Here is a 22,008-nt window from a genome sequence, read left to right as displayed (position 1 = left end):
CTGCTAATGCTGTGGCTTAGGCCCTCTTCTTAGCCTCCATTTTGCCTCACCTGTGGCAACCCATGCCTGGTTCTCCGAGCAGTTTCTGGCATGTGGCGCTCATCTCGATTTTTCCACAAGCTGTCAAGAATCTCCTGCCGGTCCCCCCCGCTCCTACTCACTTCCCATTCATAATCATGAGTTAAATCTGGGCTCAAGGACATTTAGGTTGGCTCAGCACAGATTTTGTACTTGCATTTGGGGGGACAGCCACTCTGCTAAGAGATTCATAAAACTAATATTCTTTGTCTTCAGAATGAATCTGGTTTCTGTTGAGAGTTTCTGTTGAGAGCTGTAGAGACTAACAGATGTACACCCAAGAGGTAGCACAACTTTTGTATTCCAGTGACAGAAAACAGCTATTTATAAGAATTTAATGAACGTACTCTGTGGCTCCAGCACGGAGACTCAGTAAGCCATTTATTTCCCATATTATATTTTATTTGTTCTCCAAAGGGTGTCTTGACTTTCACTTGCCTCCTTTTTTACTTAAGTGAGAGTTTTCAATTAAATAGAGTTGTATTACCACTAATCCGAATGTACCTTATGCTGATACCATTGTGTTTTTCTGTCGTCGAGGCCCTGGTATTGGTGGAGCGAACGGGTGTCCGGGGACATTACACCTAACTTGATAATGATGGTTTTACCGAGCCCTTATCCTGGCCAGGCCTCTGGGCATCATACAGATAATTAAAATTTGATCGTAAAAATTTTTAAACACAGTGCACCTTAGCGATAAGATTTTTCTACTTTTAAACGTGATTTTAAACCTCGTTTTAAAAATATACTTCCTTGGCCTGGTGAATTTGCTTGCTTTTTTTTTTTTCCCAAGGATTACAGAAAGTGCATAGCAAATTCAGCCTTCAGAATACCCAGGAGCTGAAGACTCAAGTAGGCTACAGCTGTCTTCACCCACAGTATTCTAAAAGAACTAATGAGATGAGAAGTCTGCAGCTGGTGGCAAGCACAATAAACCATGAGCCAAGGGCTTCTCTTCATCAGAGCCTCCCCTTTCCCCATGGGATCCCGAAGGAGACAGAATACTAACAAAGCCAGCAGGCTGTCTCATTCCACACTATTGCTCATTTGCAGCTATAATTGGTAGCTGAGGTTGCATTCTGTATGCCGAAACTGTCATACATGAAGGAATATATTTGTTCATTGTGATACGGATATGAATCGGCCAGTTTTCAAATGCAGAAAGACCAAACCAGCAATCCAACAATAAAATCGTAGCGAAGAAGGTAACTGTTCAGAAAAATTAAGTGTTTTGTTATAAAGGTACAAAACCGACGTTGTTAAAACCACACCTGCCTCCTGCTTTGTAATACCTTGGCACTTAATTCAACTGATTAAACATTTACGTATGCAAACTAACATTAAAACAAAAAATTCCTGGGTTTTGACAAGATGCATTATCCTCATCTGTCAGGGTTAAGGTGCTATTGTTAATAATTGGGTCTTGTGACACTTCCAGTGTTACACCTTTAATGTTTGCTGCTTTTTAGTCAAGAGAAAACAGCTGGGAAGACTTACCTTGGGAGATACATGAGTGCGTGTGTGTGTGTGTGTGTGTGTGTGTGTGTGATATTTTATACGCACACACTCCTGCCTTACAGGCAAATCCACTTTGATGCCTCTGCTGCTGCTGCTTCTTGGTGTTTTTGAAATGGGTTTTGCTTATCTGGCAGTTGTGGACACCCTTCTGCTGCCTCCCGTGTGGTCCACTGGAATGAGCCGGGGACAGAGGCCAGGAAGGCTGGAGTTAAGTCCTGGGCTAGGAGAGCCATACCACTTGGTCGTTGGGACCGTGGCTTCCTCATCTGTCAAATGAGGCGGCTGGGATGGTCTTCATGGGCGGGTTTCCCTCCGTAATTCTGTGGATCCTTTAGTTCCGAAAGGTGTCGCAGGGTATGTACGTGGTAGTAACGACAAAGGCTCGGAAACAGGCTTTTTCTGCCACAGTGTGACAGGTGCAGAGCGGAGAGGCTCTGAGGCGTTACTCTGCCCTCTTCAGTTAGTATGTCAGACAGGCATCGAAAGGCCCGGAGGTGGGCACCCTGGTACGGAGCTGGGGTCGTGAAGGACCTGAAAGGGTGTTGTCAGCAAAGCCCACACGATCCATCTGTTCGTTTTGACCTCCACCGGTGCCATAATCGTACAGAAGTTCGTTCTGTGGGCTCCATTTCATCAGTTCTGAGGTTCCCCTGCCCGCTTTTCCTCCCGTTTTAATGCACTGAGAATTAGGGTTTGTCTGCCAGGTATGGCATGTTTCATTGGCTGAGTGTGTTCCTTCTTCTTGTCACATAAAATGGCGGAGCATGCTCTGACAGTCCCTTGGATTTAGGAAATGTGCGATTTACCATTCAGCCCATGCCAGGCTCCATCATATCTCACATTTTGCATTAAGAAAAAATTTTGAACGGCATGCCCACAATGAGGTCACATCTGAGATGGTATTTTAAAAAAAAAAAAGTATCCCCCCCCCCGCCCCCCCACTTAAGTGGGTTGAAATGGTAAACACTGGCCAGTCCTCTGGACGTTATACAGGTAGTTAAAAATTGAATCACAAGAATTTTTAACATCTACCTTTGCACTTAAGGTTTTTCTACCTTTTAAACACGATGTTAAAACTGATTTTAAAAATGCCTTTCCTTGGCTTGTGTCCGTTGATTTCAGTTCTGACTCTCATTCTCTCCATTCTCTGTTGGCGGTTAACTCCTACTCTCTGGGGTTTCGGTTCTTTGTTTGCCTCTTCCTTTCTCCCAGCTCCACTGCGACTTCCTAGGAGCTGGCACCAGGTAGGTGCTGGTTCTCCTTGTGTCCTCAGACCCCTTGGGCTCCCGTCTTAGCATCCTGCACGCTACCTTCTTCGTGGTGGCTACTGAATAAATAGATTCGATCGAGGGACATGGTGTCAGAAGTGATTATTTGATAGGATGTTAAATACTTTCAATTTTGGGGAAAAGTAAGCTTGTCTCTAGATTTTAATTCCAAGCCTCAGACTTAGAGAAAACATTTGATGGCGTTACGTGATGGTTTATATCGGCTGGTTGCGCACTGGTAACCTTGGTGTTGAGACTGCCTGTACGATGGATTCTTTTCTCAGCAGTGAAGTTGTTAATTTTGAGGGTGCGGCTCTAAATTGGAATTTAAGAATTCGCGTTAGTTGACAGAAATTGAACTTTTGTGATGTGCCCAGACACATGTAACGCCAGAAGTCCTCCGGCCCCTTGCAGGCGGCTTGTTCTGGTCTGTCGTAACTGGATAGTGCTGCCTGACCTAATGCCTACTACCACATTGCAGATCTTAAAGCAGTAAGACTCAGTGTAGCCAGCTAAATGTTTGTGTGATAATTTTAGCACACTGTTGGGCCCTTTTCGAATTGTTGTTTTCTACTTGAACCTCACATTTTCCCTTCTTCACACAATTTACGTCTAACTTTCTCTTTAGGAATTACTGACACGTCATGTGCATCTACTGAGTAAATGTTGAATCTCAGAGCGGCTTCCTCTCAACATGTTTTCTTTGATTTGTGAAAGTTTGTATTATACTTAGAGATGTTCGGTGCTTGCCTTTATCTCTAGAACAGTGATGTTTCACATACGACTTGTCTGGGTGTTTTCCTTAAAGTACATGGTCTTTCCATGAATGTTGGGAAGGACCCCAGGCTCAGGGGCTCAGGAATTCTGCGTGACAAAGCAAAGGCTCTCCCTTTGTAGTATTTTCAGCTCACCAGCTGACCTCTGCTCACTGTGGCCATTGAAACTCATTTCTTTTCTTAAATCTGAACTTTACTCTTTAAGGTAGTTTTTTTTCCTATCTGTAGGTTGTGTGTATATGTGTGTATGTGTAGAGCAGGCAGGTTAAAAAAGATTACTTCTTTCATTTTCTCCATTCTATAAGGAAGAGGATGTTAGGGAAATAGAATTTACACACGCTAGAACTTTGCATAAAACCAGTCTTAAGGCCGTTCCGCTGTGACGTGATACAACTGAGGTAGTTCTATGATGGAGGCATAAACCCCTCGCTCACCTCCTGTGACGAGGGGCTTCCATTAGCAAGCCGAGGGATTTGCACCCTACGGGTCTCTGAACAAGGGTGTGGACAGGCTGGCCTTGTCATTGAGGCACCCAGCACAGACCCAGCCATGGAAGAGATCAGGGCCGGGCTGGGGGTGTGCTGCCGCAGGATTGATAGTTCTGATCTGCGTTCCCGGCCACAGTGGTAGCTCTCAGTCATCACCGATGGATATTGTCAAGACCGGGATGGTTTTATTTCTTGAATGTGCCTCTATGTGTATCGACATGTTGAAACCGTTAAAAGACGTGGGAAGGTTTGTGGAGCTCTTCAGTAACCAGTGGCTTGCTCGTCAAGACTTCTGTTACTAAATATTGTGCAGTCATCTTGCCTTAAAGTGTAGAACAGAACCAAACCCAAAACTTACTATCATAACGAAGCGTTTTCCTACTTTTCCGCAAAGGCACAGTAATAAGCCTAATCAGTTTCTGTCCTGTGTTTTAGTAGCTGCAAAGAGCTGTTCTGGCAAGGTTAAAGAAATTTCTCTGGGTTCCTTCTCTGCCTCTGACTTTGTTTTGCTTTGCAGGACTACAAAGCTGATGAAGACCCAGCGTTATTCCAGTCAGTCAAGACCAAGAGAGGCCCTTTGGGACCCAACTGGAAGGTACTGGATGCTGACCTTTCTGACAGGCAGAGTCTTGGCAACAGACCACTTGACAGGTCCCGGGTCTGGGAGAGCTGGTGACGTTTAAGTGAAAAATAGAAATGGCACAGAAATAGTTGTATTTGCGATGCAGTTGGCCAGCACGTCTGTGCTGCATTAACAAACAGAACATAGCCAGACTGTCACTTTCAGCATCATGCTATTCTGATAACTCTTAAAAAGAGACAAGTGATTTAGTCTTTGGGGATTGTAGTGTTCTCTTTTGAGACTTGAAGCAGTACAAAAATCCATGTTAAATGAAGGTTTATAGTTTAAATTTAGTCTTAGTGGAAACCGAACAAGTTCCCTTCACCTGAGCTCGTGTTCCTGGCCTTTTAATAGTTACGTCTTGGAAACCGGAACACCAGAGAACAATTTTGATGGCAAGTAGTCACTTTCTAATAAAGAACACGCCCTTACTTTATTCACGGGAGTGAGAAAAGCAATGTCAAGGTAATAATTTAAATTGCTATAGAAATAGAAGGCATTTTAAAGACATCCACTAAACTAAATGAGAGACCCTTAAAGAGGGCTTACTGTGGTGATGGCAAGTGATTACAGGTAATTTGACAGGAGCAGGGGAACATTAAAACCTAAATGTGCCCAGAGCACATTTCCACCAACACGTTTTATTTGGTAACCAGTCTGTTTATGCCGAAGCCGGTCACCAGTCATCAGTAGAAGACCTCTAGGTGTTAGTTGTTGTTTGCAGATAGGGGGTTACTGTGACAGATAGCCCCACAAGTAACCCGTGGAGTGGCTCTTGGTGGGTGTCAGACTGTTGTGTGGACTGTCTTGCACGTCAGCTAAAACGAAGGATGGATCTGACTGTTCTACGAGAAATGATTCAGAATTCTCTTATTTTTACATTTGTTCTCTGGGTGGAGTTCAGTTCAAGATTCTCCCAGTTGAATGGCCATGACCGTAGACTTTTGACTTGAATTCACAGGAAGTGATCTATGTCACTTACAAATCAAGGAACAAATCCAGTATGTGTGATCTAAACTTAGTTCAGTGGATTTAAGAATTTCCCCCATCCTTGTGCAGATTTCTATATGTGGACCTTAGAACTTATGCTGAGTCAGAGAAGAGGTCTTTCCCCTTTGAGATTTAACCTGGCCTTCCAAAAAGGAGTGCCGTGTTGGAGCAGCAGATGGGTGGCTGCCTCTAAGGCAGCCATATCTTCTCAAAGGCCATCTTGCTCCAGTAAGTACTAACTCTAGCTAATGATGCTTTTACAAGGGAAGAGAGGGGCCCGAAGTTGAGACTCAGGTGAATTAGACATTAAATTTTCTTGAAATTGTCAGCTTTTCAAGTGCACACTTGAAAAGGCGATGCTCCATTTTATGCTGGGCTGTCATGCTTGAGCTCCAGTGTCTTCTGTCGGAGCTCCCACCCAGTTTGAGAACAGGCAGCACATGTAGTTTGACACTGTGAGTTTTACCTAATTTCCAACGTTTTAGGAACCTGGAAGATGATTTTTATTCCTTTTTTATTTATGATTTTTGACTGCCATTGCTTTGTCTTTTATTATCAATTAATGATTAAAATTCTAGAATAGGTTTACTTTCTAGAAAGAATGTGAATTTTACATTTTTTTCAGGTTGCATTTTAGCAGTCGTTTCCCCCAGTGTGTGTGTGTGTGGGGGGGGGGGGAACAATAGCTTATTATTTCTCTGGGAGAATGCTCACTGATAGTGATCCCTTTTTACCTATTTAACTCTTGGTTATTAACCTTACCCAAATGATGGTGAGTGTAGCTACCCTTAAAAGTTCAGTTATAGCTTAACTAAGTTACCATGATCCCATGTGCATTCTGGAAGCACATGATCCTTCTGATGTCAGAAGGTCAGTAACCTGACGCTGCGTCACAGTGCCTGCGTCATCCCCTCCCTTCATCTCAATGGTCATTTTATCATCTCACATCATACAAGAAGGATGAGTCCAGCACAAGAAGATATTTTGAGAGAGAAAGATCACATTCATGTAACTTTCATTACAGTTTTTGTTATAATTGTTCTGTTTCGTGATTAGTTGTTGATCTCTCACTGTGCCTAATTTATAGATTACACTTCATCAAAGGTACATATATAGGAAAAAACAGTATATACAGAGTTCGGTACTGTCCATGGTCTCAGGCATCCATTGGGGGTCTTGGAACATATTCCCCGTGGATAAGGGGGGGACTACTGTAATCATGCCATCCACGTATTCCTGTGAAGGAAAGAAAAGTAAAAAGGATGATGGTAGCTGGTAATACAACATATAGAAAAATAGGAACCTGTGGATTGACTTGATCTTATCAGCATCTCCTGTAATTGTGTTCAGCAGGCCCTGGGGCGCCTGGGTGGCTCAGTCGGTTGGGCGTCCGACTCCGGCTCAGGTCATGATCTCGCGGTTGGTGAATTCAAGCCCCGCGTCGGGCTCTGTGCTGACGGCTCAGAGCCTGGAGCCTGTTTCAGATTCTGTGTCTCCCTCTCTCTCTGCTCCTCCCCTGCTCATGCTCTTTCTTTCTCTCTCTCTCTCCTTCAAAAATAAAAACGTTAAAAAAAAAATTTAAGTTGTGTTTGGCAGGCCCTGTTTGCCAGTGACGATACCCACCATGGCACTGATGGTAGGGCTGGGTGGTAGTTGGGGATTTCTGTACGTCTGAACTAGGAGAGAAGGGAGGAATACGTGGTAATTAGGCGAAAAGGAAAAAGAAGTCCTGTTCTGGACCCACTTGCCCGAGAGTGTCTGTCAGAATGCTCCTGTGCAAGAGCGCAAGGGCTGCCCGCTCCCTCTGCAGCGGCTCCGGGCCTTCCTTCCGTGCGCCGTCCCATCCTCTCCCTTCAGTCTTCTTTCCCGTCGCCCCTCAGGAGAAACTCCCTATCACGAGTACAAATTCAAAAGTGCATTCGGCACCAGGTTCAGACTCTGTGATCTCTTGGAAACTCTTCCTTACTTACCCCACGCTGGCGTGTTCCTTCTGAACTCTCACAGTATTTACTGGCTGTCTACGCCGGACTGGAGAGTGGAAAAGACACTTTTCCTTGGTGCCAGGCACTATGCGAGGTCGTGTTTCATCTTCACGACCTTCCTGTGGGGTAAGTACAACTGCTTCATTATATAGATGAGAAACTTGGCCAGAGAAACACAGGTAATAGTTGTAGGAGAAACAGCAGGATGTCTGACATCTCTATGGCACCTGATTCAGTGCCAGTCACAGAGATGCGTAGTGGGTGGAGACGTGACGCTTTCTGACCCCCACATCACCCCACATCTTATGCCCTGTTGCATCAGGCCACGTGTGTGTCTGTACTCATGGTATTTGCTAGAATTTGATAATTCCTGTTAACATTTGTACGTTTTCAATGGTCAGGGAATCTGTAGGTGATAGTGGCACTGAGGGAAATCCATTTCCTTATCGCTTGTGGTATAGGCTGTGACTTCGTTAACTTAATCCTAGTTCTGGGCCTGGGTTTCCACATCTCTAGAACGGGAAGGACATTGTCACTGCCTTAGAAGGTTGTTGCCAGGACTGAATGAAGTAGTGAGTGTTACGTTCCCAATGCGGAGGAAGCTTTGGTCTTTGGAAATGAAAAGCCACATCATCTCTGGGGGTTGGTGAGATCTATACACAAGCTGCCCTATTAATGACACAGTTATCCCTTTTCTGTGTCTGGTATCCAGGGGTTCTCTTGTCTTAATAGCTGGGAGTCGTCAAGCCCATCTTGACTCACTTGTCTGTACCCCTTGTCTTTAACGTGTGTGTGTTACGAGTGCTTAATGTGGGTCAGCCGAAGAGCAGAGGCCATATGAATGCTAGAGAACCTTTGCTAGTAAGTGGTCCTGAGGGTGCCAGGGGAGCACTAGTGAGTAGATTTTCATATTTTCCAACTGGATTAGAGTACGGACTTTTTTTTTTTTTTTTTTGCCTGTGGTATGATACATACCTTTTATTTTTTAAAAACTACAAACCCAGGGATGCAGGCTTTAGTTATGGATTCATCTTCCTTCTGAAAAGAGAATTTTTTAAATCTGAGCATATGAGTTATATTTTGTTATTTAGGGTTCAACACTTAAGTGATTCTGTACATACTGATAGGGGAGGGACTTATAACCTGGTAAAGATTTTTGCTTCAAGGTAGATTGGTGCATTTCTTACGGATGTAAATGTTTATTTCTTTATAGCACTGCATGCACACGTGTGTGTGCACATGTTTTGGTTTCTTCCATGTTTTGAGGGCTTTGTGTGTTCTATGACATTGGTATGGCTGCCTGTTCTAATGGTTTATCACAAACCGTGTACGTGTGGATGCCTTTAGCTTTCAAGTTTACCTCTTCCGATCTGAAGGGTTGTCTTAACAAATTGAACCACCATCTTTGAAGATTATGGTGTCATTTGCATCCTGTGGCAAGGCCGAATTTCTTTCTTCATTTAATGCTGACGCTTCCTGAAGACTTAAAGTTCTTTGTCTCTATGTATAAGATAGTTAAGAATTAGGCCTATAAAGGTCTTTTGTAGGAGACTTTGCCAGAGTATCTGGCCCTTAGAGTGCTTGACGGGTCTCGGAACCATCCAGTGTCTGAACATTGCGGTATAAGGTGATCAGGCAAATAAAGAAGTTGATCTAGAAATTGGGATTCTTTAATGTTATCTTTGTGTGCGTACATATGCTTTTTCTAGCCATAAAGGCACGTCCTATCTATGTTCGAACTCAAGTCTGGAGCGAAAGTTCTGGCAGCTGGAGCTTTCACAACAGTATGTCGTGCTGTTTACCTGCTCAGTCCTGCTTTAGACTCATTTTAGAATTACCCGTGGAGCTGATCTGGATCCTTCAAGCTAGTGGAGGGCAGCCATCTGTGGATTGTAGGGACGCTGATTTGTTCCCTGCCACACTACCGAGACTCCTTTCTCCTCCCGCCTCTCATCTGTGGAAAGAAGGTGGGAGCCTTGTCAGTGGCCCGAAGTGAAGATACCACAAGGTTCTGTTGGCCAGGGATGGGAAGAAGGGAAGCGCGGGGGTGAGGGAGAGCTCAGAGCCCAGCTGTGGAAATCTCTTTGAGATAGAGCCTTGCGAGAAGGCAGCCCAGAGCCCTCAAGAGGCTAATGAGCACCTGATAGCCTCTCGAGGAGAGAGACCGAGGGTCCTTTCCTGTCTTCATCTAGACATGGCTCTCAGTCCTGGGAAAGATGTGAAGACATTAAAACATGTTCCCTCCCTATCATCTCATTTTCAAAAACCTATAGTGGGTGGCATACAGAGACTTAATAATTAGTGTCTGGTTAGACCACATTGTAGCTTATGTATAATAAAGCCGACCTGAAAACATGGCTAGGTTTTTTTGGTTTTGTTTTTGTTTTCTTGAGCACCTGGTTTGCAAATGAGGTTTTTAATTCAGTATAAAAATAAGTAGCGCTTGGTCTGTGTGAATTACCCAATTCCTACAGAGGACAGCAAGAAATCTGTCCCATGACTTCAAGAAGCTAAGTGCCCCAGGAGTGATACACGAGTAGTTCTAACCTTATCGTGGATACTGAATGCCTCTGTTCTCAGGCAGCACCAACGGACGCAGGCAGGGAGACAGATGGAGTGTCTTACTTGGGTTCGAGAGGTGATCTGACAGGATGGGCCCCTTGCAGGGTTCTTACTGACACTGTCAGGGACAGTGTTTTCTTCACGAGCATTATCTGAAGAGTGAACCTGTGGTTTCCCTTGCACATGGTGTCACTCCTAGAGTAATTGGACACAAGCACGAAGCACATGTCATAGTTCTGATTAGGAAAATGGGTGTGAGCTCCACAAACACTAAGTTTGGAGACATGGAAAATGTGACTGATTATCCTGTCACAGGCAGTAAGCTTTCCTGTCTTCACTTCATTTTGCCTGTTTTCATGAAATTAGTTTAGCCTGTGATTAGTTTAGTCTTTTGAACTTCTTTTTCGCATTTGCTTACTCTCTTTAACATTTCCCATTTGCCGAGTCAGATAAGAATCTTCCAGCCCTGGACTCTGCTGAAGTCTTCTGTTGATGACCTTCTCATGGCACTTGGTGTGTCCCCTGTCAGAGCGGGGGTCTGTGTGCTCACTGGGCCTCCTTCCCCACCCCCTTCGTCCCTGTTACAACACTGAGTTTTCGGCCATGGGCTCTGTGTCTGACCTACTTAACGTGGGGCACTGCCCAGCACCGAGGTTCGTGCCTGAGAGAGGCTTAGTAAGTATTTGCTGGATTCAAGTAAACTGCCTTAAACCAAATAAAAAGCAACCAAACGTTGGACTTGCTGTGTACTTACAGAGAATATGATGTCCACTGTAGATCTGTCTAAATGGCTGCCAAAAAAAAAAAAAAAATCGAACAAAACTGAGGGAATGGTGAGGCTGAGTTGGGGAATTGGGTTTTGCTTGAGAGTTAAGTACACGTACTTCACATATATTCTGTAATCCTCTGTTGATATTTACTGATGCGTGCACTGGCAACAGCCCCAGCAGTGCATTTATTTTTAACTTTCTTAGTGAAATCTGGGTTGGAAACTTACATTATGAAATCAACAGCTGAAATTGAGCATTCAGATTGCCTAAAATTGAGAAATTAAAATATGAAGGCAGTGTGAGCCTTCCAGAACCTGCCGCGTACTTCCAGAGTATTAATCTGGTGATCTGTAGCACATACCAATTCCTTCTCCATCCCCACGCATTTTGACCAGGAAGGAGCGTGTGTGGAGTTGACGTGTAGCGTGGCATTGTGAGAGGACTACGTTTTTAGGAAATGAGTTTCCATAATGCCTTTGGGCTTGTTTCATTTGTTTTTCCTAATTGTCTTGTACGTTTGTTTATATTTGTTTGTCACAGATACAAGAAACTAGTTCTTGTGGATAACTCGGGCTGATTGCTCGCCATTCCGGTTAAACACGCTGCGTTTTGTTTAGTTATGCTGCGTGGCTCCAGTATACATTACTCTCCCTTAGGCCTCGTCCACATACCTCAGAGTAACCTAATATGCGTTGTTAAATTAAAAACATGATTTGCGTTTGGGGGTTTCATTTATGGTTAGAAACATGAAATGTAAGGAATTCAGTGAACACACAAACGAAATACAATTTTAGAAACGTTTTCTCCACTAGCTTGTGCTTGCTGCATTACAGATGAAATTTAAATTATGTAAAGATGAGTCATAATTTAGGGTTCTTCTGTTAGCCTGTGGTTTTCATTTTATAGAACTCCTGACTATTCTTGTCTTTTGGTAACCAGCCAGTCTTTACCTTTTATTTTCAATTGTTCTTTTAAATTTTCATGCTTTCATCTATATAAAACTCATATTTATCAGCAAAGTAATTTTATTTACAACTAGATTTAGGAAAGAGTTAATCCTGTTTTTGCTTTAGGTTAGCAAATGTGAAGTTTGAGCTGAGTCGGAATTAATGTGTGAATGATCTGAATTTTGATTTTGGCTTTATTTGCCTTGGGCTTATTTTTCTACCTGATGAAGAGGAAAACGTTTGTATTGTTCAAGGCGAGAGAGGAAGCTTTGCTTTGCCCCAGTGAACATCCTGAGAACTGGACAGACAAGCTGGAACTCCTTTGGGTTCTGTGGATCCTAGAACAGTCCTCTGAATGTGGAATGCCAAATATTTGCCCCATTGAGATTTTTCACGTTTTGAAAGTCACACATTTTTTCACAAGAATATTTCTGATGACTCTGAAGAGTATGTCATATTTTACTTTGCCTGTGTACCTCATTTTTACTTTAGAAGTTTAAGATTAGGAAAAATGTAATATGGACTGGACTAAGGTTATCTATTTAAGATCTTAATTCAGATTTTAGCTTGATTTTGTTTAGCTTTTATGTATTAAATCTCAAAACCAAAGGCAGGAAAACATTTAGATTATTTATAGTCAAAAGAAGAGTGAAGATTTGAAATAGTACCCAGATAATTTAGGGCAAAGGAATTCATTGTCCTAAAATAGTCACCTTCGGGCAAAAACTCTTGTATTGTCGAAGCGTATTGGGTTTTTTTCTGATTACGAAAGATGTGTACTTCTTAAGTTTCAGAAATAAAGAATTGTACACAGAAGAAAGTAAAAATCCATTACATTCTCACGATTTAATTCTTGTTATCTGTTACATATCCTGATTTATGTACTGTATTTTGTTAATAATTGTTTATACCATGGATAGATACCTGTTTATGTTCATATTGTGCCTTTAAAAAATTTTTACATTATTAAGCATTCTTTGAAAAGATGGTTTTTATTTTATTTATTTATTTAAAAAAATTTTTTTTTTCAATGTTTATTTATTTTTGGGACAGAGAGAGACAGAGCATGAACGGGGGAGGGGCAGAGAGAGAGGGAGACACAGAATCGGAAACCGCCTCCAGGCTCCGAGCCATCAGCCCAGAGCCTGACGCGGGGCTCGAACTCCCGGACCGCGAGATCGTGACCTGGCTGAAGTCGGACGCTTAACCGACTGCGCCACCCAGGCGCCCCGAAAAGATGGTTTTTAATGTCTATGTGTGTAGCAGCCCATTGTTAGGAAGGCTTGTAAAATACTTCACCATTAAGTCCAGGTTGTTGCTGTTATAAGTAAATATGTAGTGTTTTCTGATGAATTGGGATACGTTTCTGGAAGTGGAATTACATGGTTAAAGGGTTATACATAGGATATGGACAACTTTAAGGCTTTTTAATGACAGAGGGTCACATTCCCTTCCGAGAAGATGGTGCCACAAGGATTGTTTCAGCTTTTACTTAACTATGTCTAGGCAGTCTCCCTATTTTCTGTTTCATTACATGTGGAGACTTTTTCTAAATGTTTATTTATTTATTTTCATTGTGTATGGAGACCTTTTTTTTTTTTTTTTTTTTTTAAATGTCTGCTTATTTATTTTGAGAGAGATCAGAGGAGGGGCAGAGAGAGAATCCCATGCGGGCTCCGCACTGTTGGTGCAGAGCCTGACCTGGCGATAGATCTCACAAACTGTGAGGTCACGACCTGAGCAGAAATCAAGTGTCAGATGCTTAACTGACTGAGCCACCCAAGGCTCCCCTGGAGACTCGTTTGTTTGTTTAATCTCCACACCCAACACATGGGACTTGAACTCAGTACCCGGAGATCAAGAGTCACATGCTTTTCCGACTGAGTCAGCCAGATGCCCCTTAGGTATAGACACTTTTTAAGCCATTTCTTAACTTAACCACTAGTCTTAAGGTCATACATAGCTCAAATTAAGAGGCAAATCGCATAAGTCATTGTAAGAACTGAATGAGACCTTAAATATTGCATATATTTAAAAAAATTTTTTTTTGAAAGATGGAGGGGCAGAGAGAGAATCTTAAGCAGGCTCTATGCCCAGTGTGAGCCTGACGCGGGGCTCCATCTCACAACCGTGAGATAATGACCTGAACAAAAATCAAGAGTTGGACACCTAACCAACTGAGCCACCCAAACGCCCCAGATTTCACATATATATTAATAATATATAATATATATTAAAAATAGGTAGCTTCCACGTTCTCCGTTTATTCCTGTGGTTGACATTATGTTTCTGTAAGTCCTCTCACCTCACACTGTGAGGTGCTGATACTGTAAAGAATTACGCTAAGAAATAAAGGCAGCAGGCTCTTCATTGACTTGTTTTTTAACTTGTACATATTCTGTGAAATTTTTTTTTAATCACTTGTAAGTTGTATGGAAAAACAAAAAAAGCAGATGAGACTGGAATGTATATTTTAGGTCTGAGGAAGATAGTTTGGAGAATGGGTTCATTTTGTCCCATGACTTAAACTAAATATTATAGATCACTGTTTGTAAATTACCACTATTCCTTTAATTGATTTGAGCAGACTGCCAGAGTCACTAGAAACCGTGTGAGAAACAAACTTAGGTAATTGTTGGAGTCATGTGTGTATTCTCTGCTCTTGGAGCCCAAGTGTGGTATAAGCATATTTGTGTTAAATTCCGCTTACCCCTTAATTAGAACCATGCTTCCTCCTGCCGTTTTTATAAAATGGTAGAATTCTGAGGAGTCGGTGTTCTCCTGGAAACACCCAAGGTTTTCATTTAGCACACTAAGGTGTCCAGTGATTTGGAGTTTCCGAACGAAGCTATCAGCAGCCCATAATTAATAGGGCCTTGGAATGTTCCGTCTGGAAGGTATCTTAGGGCTAATCAGTGGTGCATCAGAGGTTCTTAGCCGGAGAGGCGATTCAGCCCAAGTGCATAGGCAGGAGGATATTTTGCTAAGCCCATTATGGAATAAAATGCAAAATTATAGGAAGTCTTAAGCCACTGAATGCCAAGGACATGTGCCGCCCCTGACCCTGGAGGAACTAAGTTCACTGACCCTTTTAGCGTTGCATCAGTGGAAGACGAAAAGTTGAGCCCAGTGTTTCCTTTTACTGGCAGAAGCAAGGCCCAGAGAGGTTAAGGATCCTACCCACCTAACATAGGAAGTTACTTTGCATAATGGGAACTGCAGCCCACATCCCCTTACTCCTAGTCTAAGGCTACTGTTTAGCAGGTGTATTTCATAATTTTATTTTTTTTAACTATTTTTTTTAACGTTTATTTATTTTTGAGACAGAGAGAGACAGAGCATGAACGGGGAGGGGCAGAGAGAGAGGGAGACACAGAACCGGAAGCAGGCTCCAGGCTCTGAGCCATCAGCGCAGAGCCCGATGCGGGGCTCGAACTCACAGACCGCGAGATCGTGACCTGAGCTGAAGTCGGCGCTTAACCGACTGAGCCACCCAGGCGCCCCAATAATTTTAAATACTATATTCTTCATGTTTTCTTCAAATTGTGTTTCATCATGAAGGCTTTCAGTGATGCTTGTTGAATGAGAGAGTACCTCAATACTGGCTCATTGCTTACTGAAAAAAAACGATCTCTGAAAGACCAGCCGTGTGATAGTCTCGGTGAGGCTGGGCACTCAGAAGCTAGTTATGTCTTGTGGAAGGCTGCTGGGCTAGTTCCACATACAGGAGCCCAGCTGAAGTGTGTGGGGTCTGCAGGCTAGGGAGGGGGAACTGCAAATATGTTTCAGGCCGGGGCCACAGCGACAGAAGGGTGTCCCTTCTGGCAGAGATCCTTAGCACCAAGGATAGTGGTTTTGTCGTTATTTGTGCACACGTAATTACTCTCCTCTCTCCCGGCCGCTTTTGTGTCCTCTTACAACACCTAGCACAGATGGGGTTGTAAGTGGCACCCTCTTAATACTTGCCGAATTAAACCTGTTCATAAAGTGTATGGGATCGGATACGTGTGGGTGTGTACATACGCATCCCTGCTGAATTATGATGTTAGTGCTCTGTTTTATGGGAGGGAAGTCATGGGGAAGTAGAGCTCAGCCAGCCAAGTTCTTCTGTTAACATAGAATTCACCCACACCAGGACAGTTTGCTGTATATCGTGTTTTTATTTAAACGCTTGTGGTGGTACCTCACCGATTTAACCCCTGTACCAGCTCATTAATGAGATGAAATGTTACAACCGAAGAGATTTTCTGAGAGAAGTTGATCAATCACGCAGGACTCTGTAGAACTTTGGAGTCATATTAATAATACCAAGATAGAATTTTTCCATCTATCCTATCTTTAGAATGCATTTGAGACTGGAACGTTAACTGAGGATCTGGGGGGAAATGTGGTCTGGTGCTGTGATTGCTTAAATGAAGAATCATTTTGAGGTTTTAGAATATGACCTAGGAATTCGTCATTTTTCGAATTTGTGTACATGATGGCTGCATGGAACGAATACTGGCTACACACAGTGGACGTACTGAAAGTGGGATGTACGAATGGGTTGCAGCTGACAAGAAGGGACCGTGGCACACGGTGTGACCGATGCTGGCGTCGTGATGTCCTGAATGTGGCGTGAAGCTGAGAGCAGTGGTGAATGAGGGGGAGGAACCCCTAAAAGACTGCTTCATCTCTTCACCTGGCCATCCCGTTTTTATAAAAAGGGCCCCCACGGTGTTCCACATGACCTTGTACTCTTTGGAGAAACATTATCTAAAGTTGTTTGCAAATTAAAACTGGTAATCCCTACTCTATGAAAGAATAAGAGAGTGAAGTAATATGTGGTAAGCCCTTGAGTTCCCCCAGCTAAGCACGGGGCTCGCACCACCTGATTGAGTCCCCACAGGGGTCCTGAGACGTAGCGTTTGTCTTGCAGGTGCACCAGCCCTGGCCCGAGAGTTTACAGAATGGCCCTTTCCCCTGTCCGTGCCTGCAGTCTGTGATTCTTTGATACCTGCCTGCTTTCCATACAGACTGGGAGCCCCAGAGCCGGGACCGTGTCTGCTTTTGCTCGCTACCGTGAGCCCGTCCCAGGCGCTCTTCTGGGTCGGCCCAGGACTGTCTCGGGCTCCTGCACACACACCTTGGGAGACCCACGTGAGCTCCTGGCTCACCCACTACTTAACCCTTCCCCCCGAATAAACACGTGAGCATCCTGAACTTGGTAAGGCAGAAGCCTGTGCTAAGTTTCACAGAAACGGGCAGTAGTAACCATAGATTGCAATCCCCTGCCTTATTTTTACAATGAAAATTTCAAAATTAGCCGAAAAACCGAAAGCGTCTAACAGTGAGCACCTGTACCTAGGTTCGGCCATTGTTATGCTTCACCATCTTTGTGTTCCCTCTCTTCCCCTCCTTCCCTCTCCCCCTCTCTCGACACAAGTACATATTTAAAAGTTTTTTGGCTCAACCTAGGGTGACATAATCTAAGGTTCCAAATTCTAATTGCTTTTTAACGTTTTCTGAAAGTAAATTATAGACATTATATACTTCTTTAGTCTCTTTCCATCCAGATAGCCCCTCATTTCTTTCCCTTGCTCCTTTAAAAAAAAAAAAAATACCCCCCCACCACCACCTTTTTACCCTAACAACTCTTGATTTGATTCCCTGACTGTGCCATTTCAACTATGAGGTGTGACCGTTTGTACAAATTCAAGCCGGGATGTCAAACACTTGGTAATTGTAGACCGTTTTTCCTGCTTGCCGCATCCCTTTTCAGGTCCCCCTTGTAGTGAGAATACCTCAGTTAATAAACAGTGCCACTCCACATGCCAGCATTAGAAAGACACAGAAGACGGCTAAACTTCCTGATCGTTCTTTATTGTGCCTCACCACATCCATGGGGACGGTGCAGTAATGGCGTTAGGTGAACCCTTATGTATTAAAGCTCACTACTGATACGACGTGGATAGAATTTGGTATTTAATAGAAAATCTGAACAGTGTAATTTGAGGCAGAACAGTGCACCTATTAAACTGTAGAGCCAAGAAGTAACTTCATCTGTGGAAGGAGGGTTTGCAGCAGGGGAATACTGCTGCTTTTGCTAAAATGATTTCGAGTTTCCAAATACCTAAACTAAACCCATGTGAGATTGTACTTTTCTTCACCTGTGTCTGTGATGTCACTCCACAACGGTCACTTTTCATCAAAACAAATATTGAAGTCACGATTTCTCCTTTTCAATTTTCGTCATCTAGAAGGAGCTGGCAAACAACTCTGACTGCCCTCAGATGTGTGCCTATAAGCTGGTGACCATCAAATTCAAGTGGTGGGGACTGCAAAGCAAAGTAGAAAACTTCATTCAGAAGGTAACGTTTGTTCAAAATGCGGAGACTTAAATTTAGGTAGCTATTAGTGGGATATTTTCTGTTACCATGTCTTTTTCTCGCTTATTAGGTAACAGTTATTGTCTCTGTATAATTCCTTTCTACCCTTTTCTGCCTAGAAACAGCAGACAGATACCAGCAGGTTTTAAGGAGCCTTCTTTGGGGAGGAGCGTAGCCGTGTTTTGTTCAACATGCTTTCCCGATGGTTTGCCCAGCTGTTTTCACAGAGAGCCCTCTCCGTGTACAGCATGTCCCCAAGGGTTCCTGGGGTCTTGGCACTGGCTGGAGGGAGAGGCCAGGCCTTGCCTGCTGAGGGGCTCCTCTGTCCGACCTCAGTTGGCTCCCCGCTCACATCCTCCACAACCTCTCTCTCTCTCTCGACACACACTTTCTTACGTACTTGGCACTTTCTCGTGGGAGGTCTTCTTAGAGGTCCTTACTGGGAATAGTTACACTCTGAACCTAGGGTGACAGAATCTGAGGACCCGAATCCTAATTACCTCTTTCGTATGTTGTCTTTATTAAAGTGAAAGTAACATGGACACTTTGATCTAGAAGGAGGAGAAAATTGCAGCTGTATAAAGAAACACACATGTTGTAAACACATAAGAAATATGGAAAGTTTCTTTGGTGTTTACTTTTCCTGTAGTGTGACTATTTCTTCTATTATCATTATAAAGAAACCCTGTTAGACCTTTGAATCCACAAATGGTTGTATCTGTCCTACCATAATTTTTCTACTTTTTAGCTGTAACCACTCTGACATTTTTTTTTAAAAAAGGGTCCTAATGTGCTGGACACTGTGATTACTGTTGGGCCTGCTTGCAGCTGGCCCATGGTAGGCACTCTGTAAATACTGGCTTCCTTCCTTCCTCTTGGATCATAGTAATAGATTAACAATCTAGTTCGTCACACATGTAATTGATGAAGTCCCTTCTGTTCATGGAAAGAAATTTTAAAGTTGAAGATTGTCCAAAAGTATTAAAGTACTGTTTTTGTTCAGTGAGCTTTTCTCTCTTCTTGGGAAATTTTAGTAACATTTAAATAACGTAGCAATTAAAACCGCTCATTAAATGTATGGTTTTTTTTATAGAGAGTGAGAGTAACGTTAGAGTAGAAAAATTGATGGAGAGTATGTAATAATCCTTAATTTAAATAAACGTCTTATTCCAAAGAACCCAAGATTCTTTTGTTTCCGTACACATTATATTCAACCTCACAATATTCTTTGAATCGCAGAGAAGTTAAGAATGACCATGTATTGTTTTATAGCGGAAGAAATCGAGTTGACCCTTGGTCACCAGATTTAGAAAAAGGTACAAATAGACCACGTCTAGCGGGAGTTTATGTTGGATCACAACGTGCACATCACATTTTTTTCAGTTCCTGACATGTTGTGCTGCCTTTGCAGGGAGAGATTTCACATTTCACAGGGAGATTTTTCTTTTTCTTTTGTTTTACAAAATGATACAAAAGACACAGTGGTCTTTTCCAAGTATATGTAGATTGCATGGGTTAATTGGGATGTAAAAGTTAATATGTTACTAATCTTCTATTTTTGCCATCTTATACTACTTTTCTTCTTTGTTTTAAAAGCAAGAAAAAAGGATATTTACGAACTTTCATCGCCAACTTTTTTGTTGGATTGACAAGTGGATTGATCTGACAATGGAAGACATTAGGAGAATGGAGGATGAAACTCAGAAAGAACTAGAAACAGTAAGACTTCCCACTCTGTGGAAACTCTTATTTCCCCTTTCTAACTATGTATGTGCTTATTAGTAAGTGTAGACTTAGAATTAAGAAGAGTGTCATTACAGGCCATTTTTAAATATATACATACCTCCATCAGAATTGGGTTTCTTAGACACTAACATCCTTTTGCATGTTCTGATTTCTCTTTATTTGAGCATCTTCCATGAAAGTAGACTAGAGCTTTATGGACTTGGAGTTTGTACCTGTAAAATGCCCAGTGGTTTCATACTTTGTCATGCATCAGCTCTCTGTGATGGGACCTGGTTCATAGTCCTTTTAGACACTCACTTTATCAGACCAAGTTGCCTTTGGCTCATTTTGTTATCACTGTCAGATAAGGCTAGCCATATTGTCACACATTCCAGAGATTCCCTCCCACAGCTAGCACTTAATCCTTAGCTCTTTAGCAAGCTTTAGGCAGAAATTCGGGTGATGCTTGGGCTGGAGGTCAGCCAGCCCTGTTTGGCAGTTAAAGCCTGCCCCAGCTCCTGCCCAGCCCCAGCGGGCAGGGCAGACCCTGCAGCGCGTGAGCGCCCCCTTTCTTCCAGGGATGGGTTCTTCCCACTTCCTCTTAGAAGTGTCTGGTTCTGCTTTTGCTCTGGGCCACGCTGCTTTTCAGTTGAAAGTAAGGCCCTCTTGGGGGACGTGAGCCCAAGGAATGTCCGGGATGGGCTGGTGGTTTCTATGCAGTCGTCCAGAGTCCCGCCAGCGGTCCTAGTTTTGGAAGCCCTGAAGGCGGGAGCGTTTGACAGACGCTTGTGTGTGAGGCAGGACCTCCACTTAATCACAGGAGAGTGGCAGCAAATCAGGTTCTTTGGCACAGAAGGAAATCTATTTGGCACACAGCATCATAAAGAATCTGTGTTTAAAATTGCTTACTTTTGGTGATTACGGCAGATCTGCTTCTAATTAGCTTTATACAAACCTTCTGAGAGGACTAGGACATATTTTCTTTATAAGGCAATAAAATGTTTTAACCTTATCTTATACAGAAAGTAAACTTTCAGCAGTCTCCAGTTTATGAATGGATTTTGTTCCAAAAGTTTTTAAGTTGATTTTTTGGAATTTGGAAACTGTTTTGCCATGGAGACAACATTGTAAATTGGAGTTCGGTTTCTAGGCCAGACAATAGAAACCTCTTTTGCCTCCGTTTCTCACACTGAGAGTATGACTTTCAGTTCTGGGTCTTGGAAGTAGGGTGGTAGAATGGCAAGTGTGGAGGACTGTCCCTCTCCCCCTTATTTTTAGGCTGGTTCCTAAATATTTAAACAGCCAAGAGTAAACCATGGTTTACTTGCCCCCCTTTTATTCCCCATGCCCTTCTCCCACTTCTGTCTTCCTGTTTTCAAGAGTCCAATGCCCTTCTCTAAGAAGCACTCCTACCAGCACCCAGTTTTGGTCCCTCCTCCCCTGCCCTGGTTGGCTCTGCTCCCTCCATGTGCTCCAGAGACACCTGCCAGCCCTGTCTCCAGCCCCTCTGGGCAGCTAGACTCAGCTGAACGTTAAAAAAGAAAGCAGCATGATTACATTCATTCTCACTAAGCTCATGGCACAGCCTTGGTATCTTCAAAAAGGATTTACCAGCGCTCGGATAAAACCTGTTTTTCTTAATTTGAGCCCTTAAGACGGAGGTTCGCTTTTGGTTTTCATTTTTATGTTGCAAGGACTGTCCAGAACATGAGGAGAAGAGGTCATGGTTGAAGGGTGAGGGGTGAAGCCCTCTGTGGTCTGAGCTCTGAACCCCAAGACAGAACTTGGCAGGGACTTCTTCCCTTCCTTGCCAAGTTCAGTGTCAGGACAGCAGAAATCAGAGCAGTCCCAGTGTACTCACAGTGAGTGCCCTGACCAGGAGGTAGAGGTGCCCGCTCCCACCTCTTGCCATGG

General features: G+C 43.2%; 1 protein-coding gene across 2 annotated transcripts in view; it reads left to right on the top strand.

Annotated features, from left to right (window-relative positions):
- The window catches only part of PITPNB (phosphatidylinositol transfer protein beta), a 64,690-nt gene that overhangs the window by 37,954 nt on the left and 4,728 nt on the right, over positions 1-22,008 (top strand). For both annotated transcript variants that reach the window (XM_030335976.1, XM_030335977.1), the window contains exons 8-10: positions 4,646-4,723; positions 18,241-18,351; positions 19,966-20,088. In XM_030335976.1, coding sequence (XP_030191836.1) covers positions 4,646-4,723; positions 18,241-18,351; positions 19,966-20,088 — 312 coding nt within the window. The remainder of the gene's footprint in view (positions 1-4,645; positions 4,724-18,240; positions 18,352-19,965; positions 20,089-22,008) is intronic.

Source organism: Lynx canadensis, chromosome D3 (assembly GCF_007474595.2).
Source record: "Lynx canadensis isolate LIC74 chromosome D3, mLynCan4.pri.v2, whole genome shotgun sequence".
Lineage (NCBI taxonomy): Eukaryota > Metazoa > Chordata > Mammalia > Carnivora > Felidae > Lynx > Lynx canadensis.
This window is presented reverse-complemented; position numbering and strand designations above follow the sequence as displayed.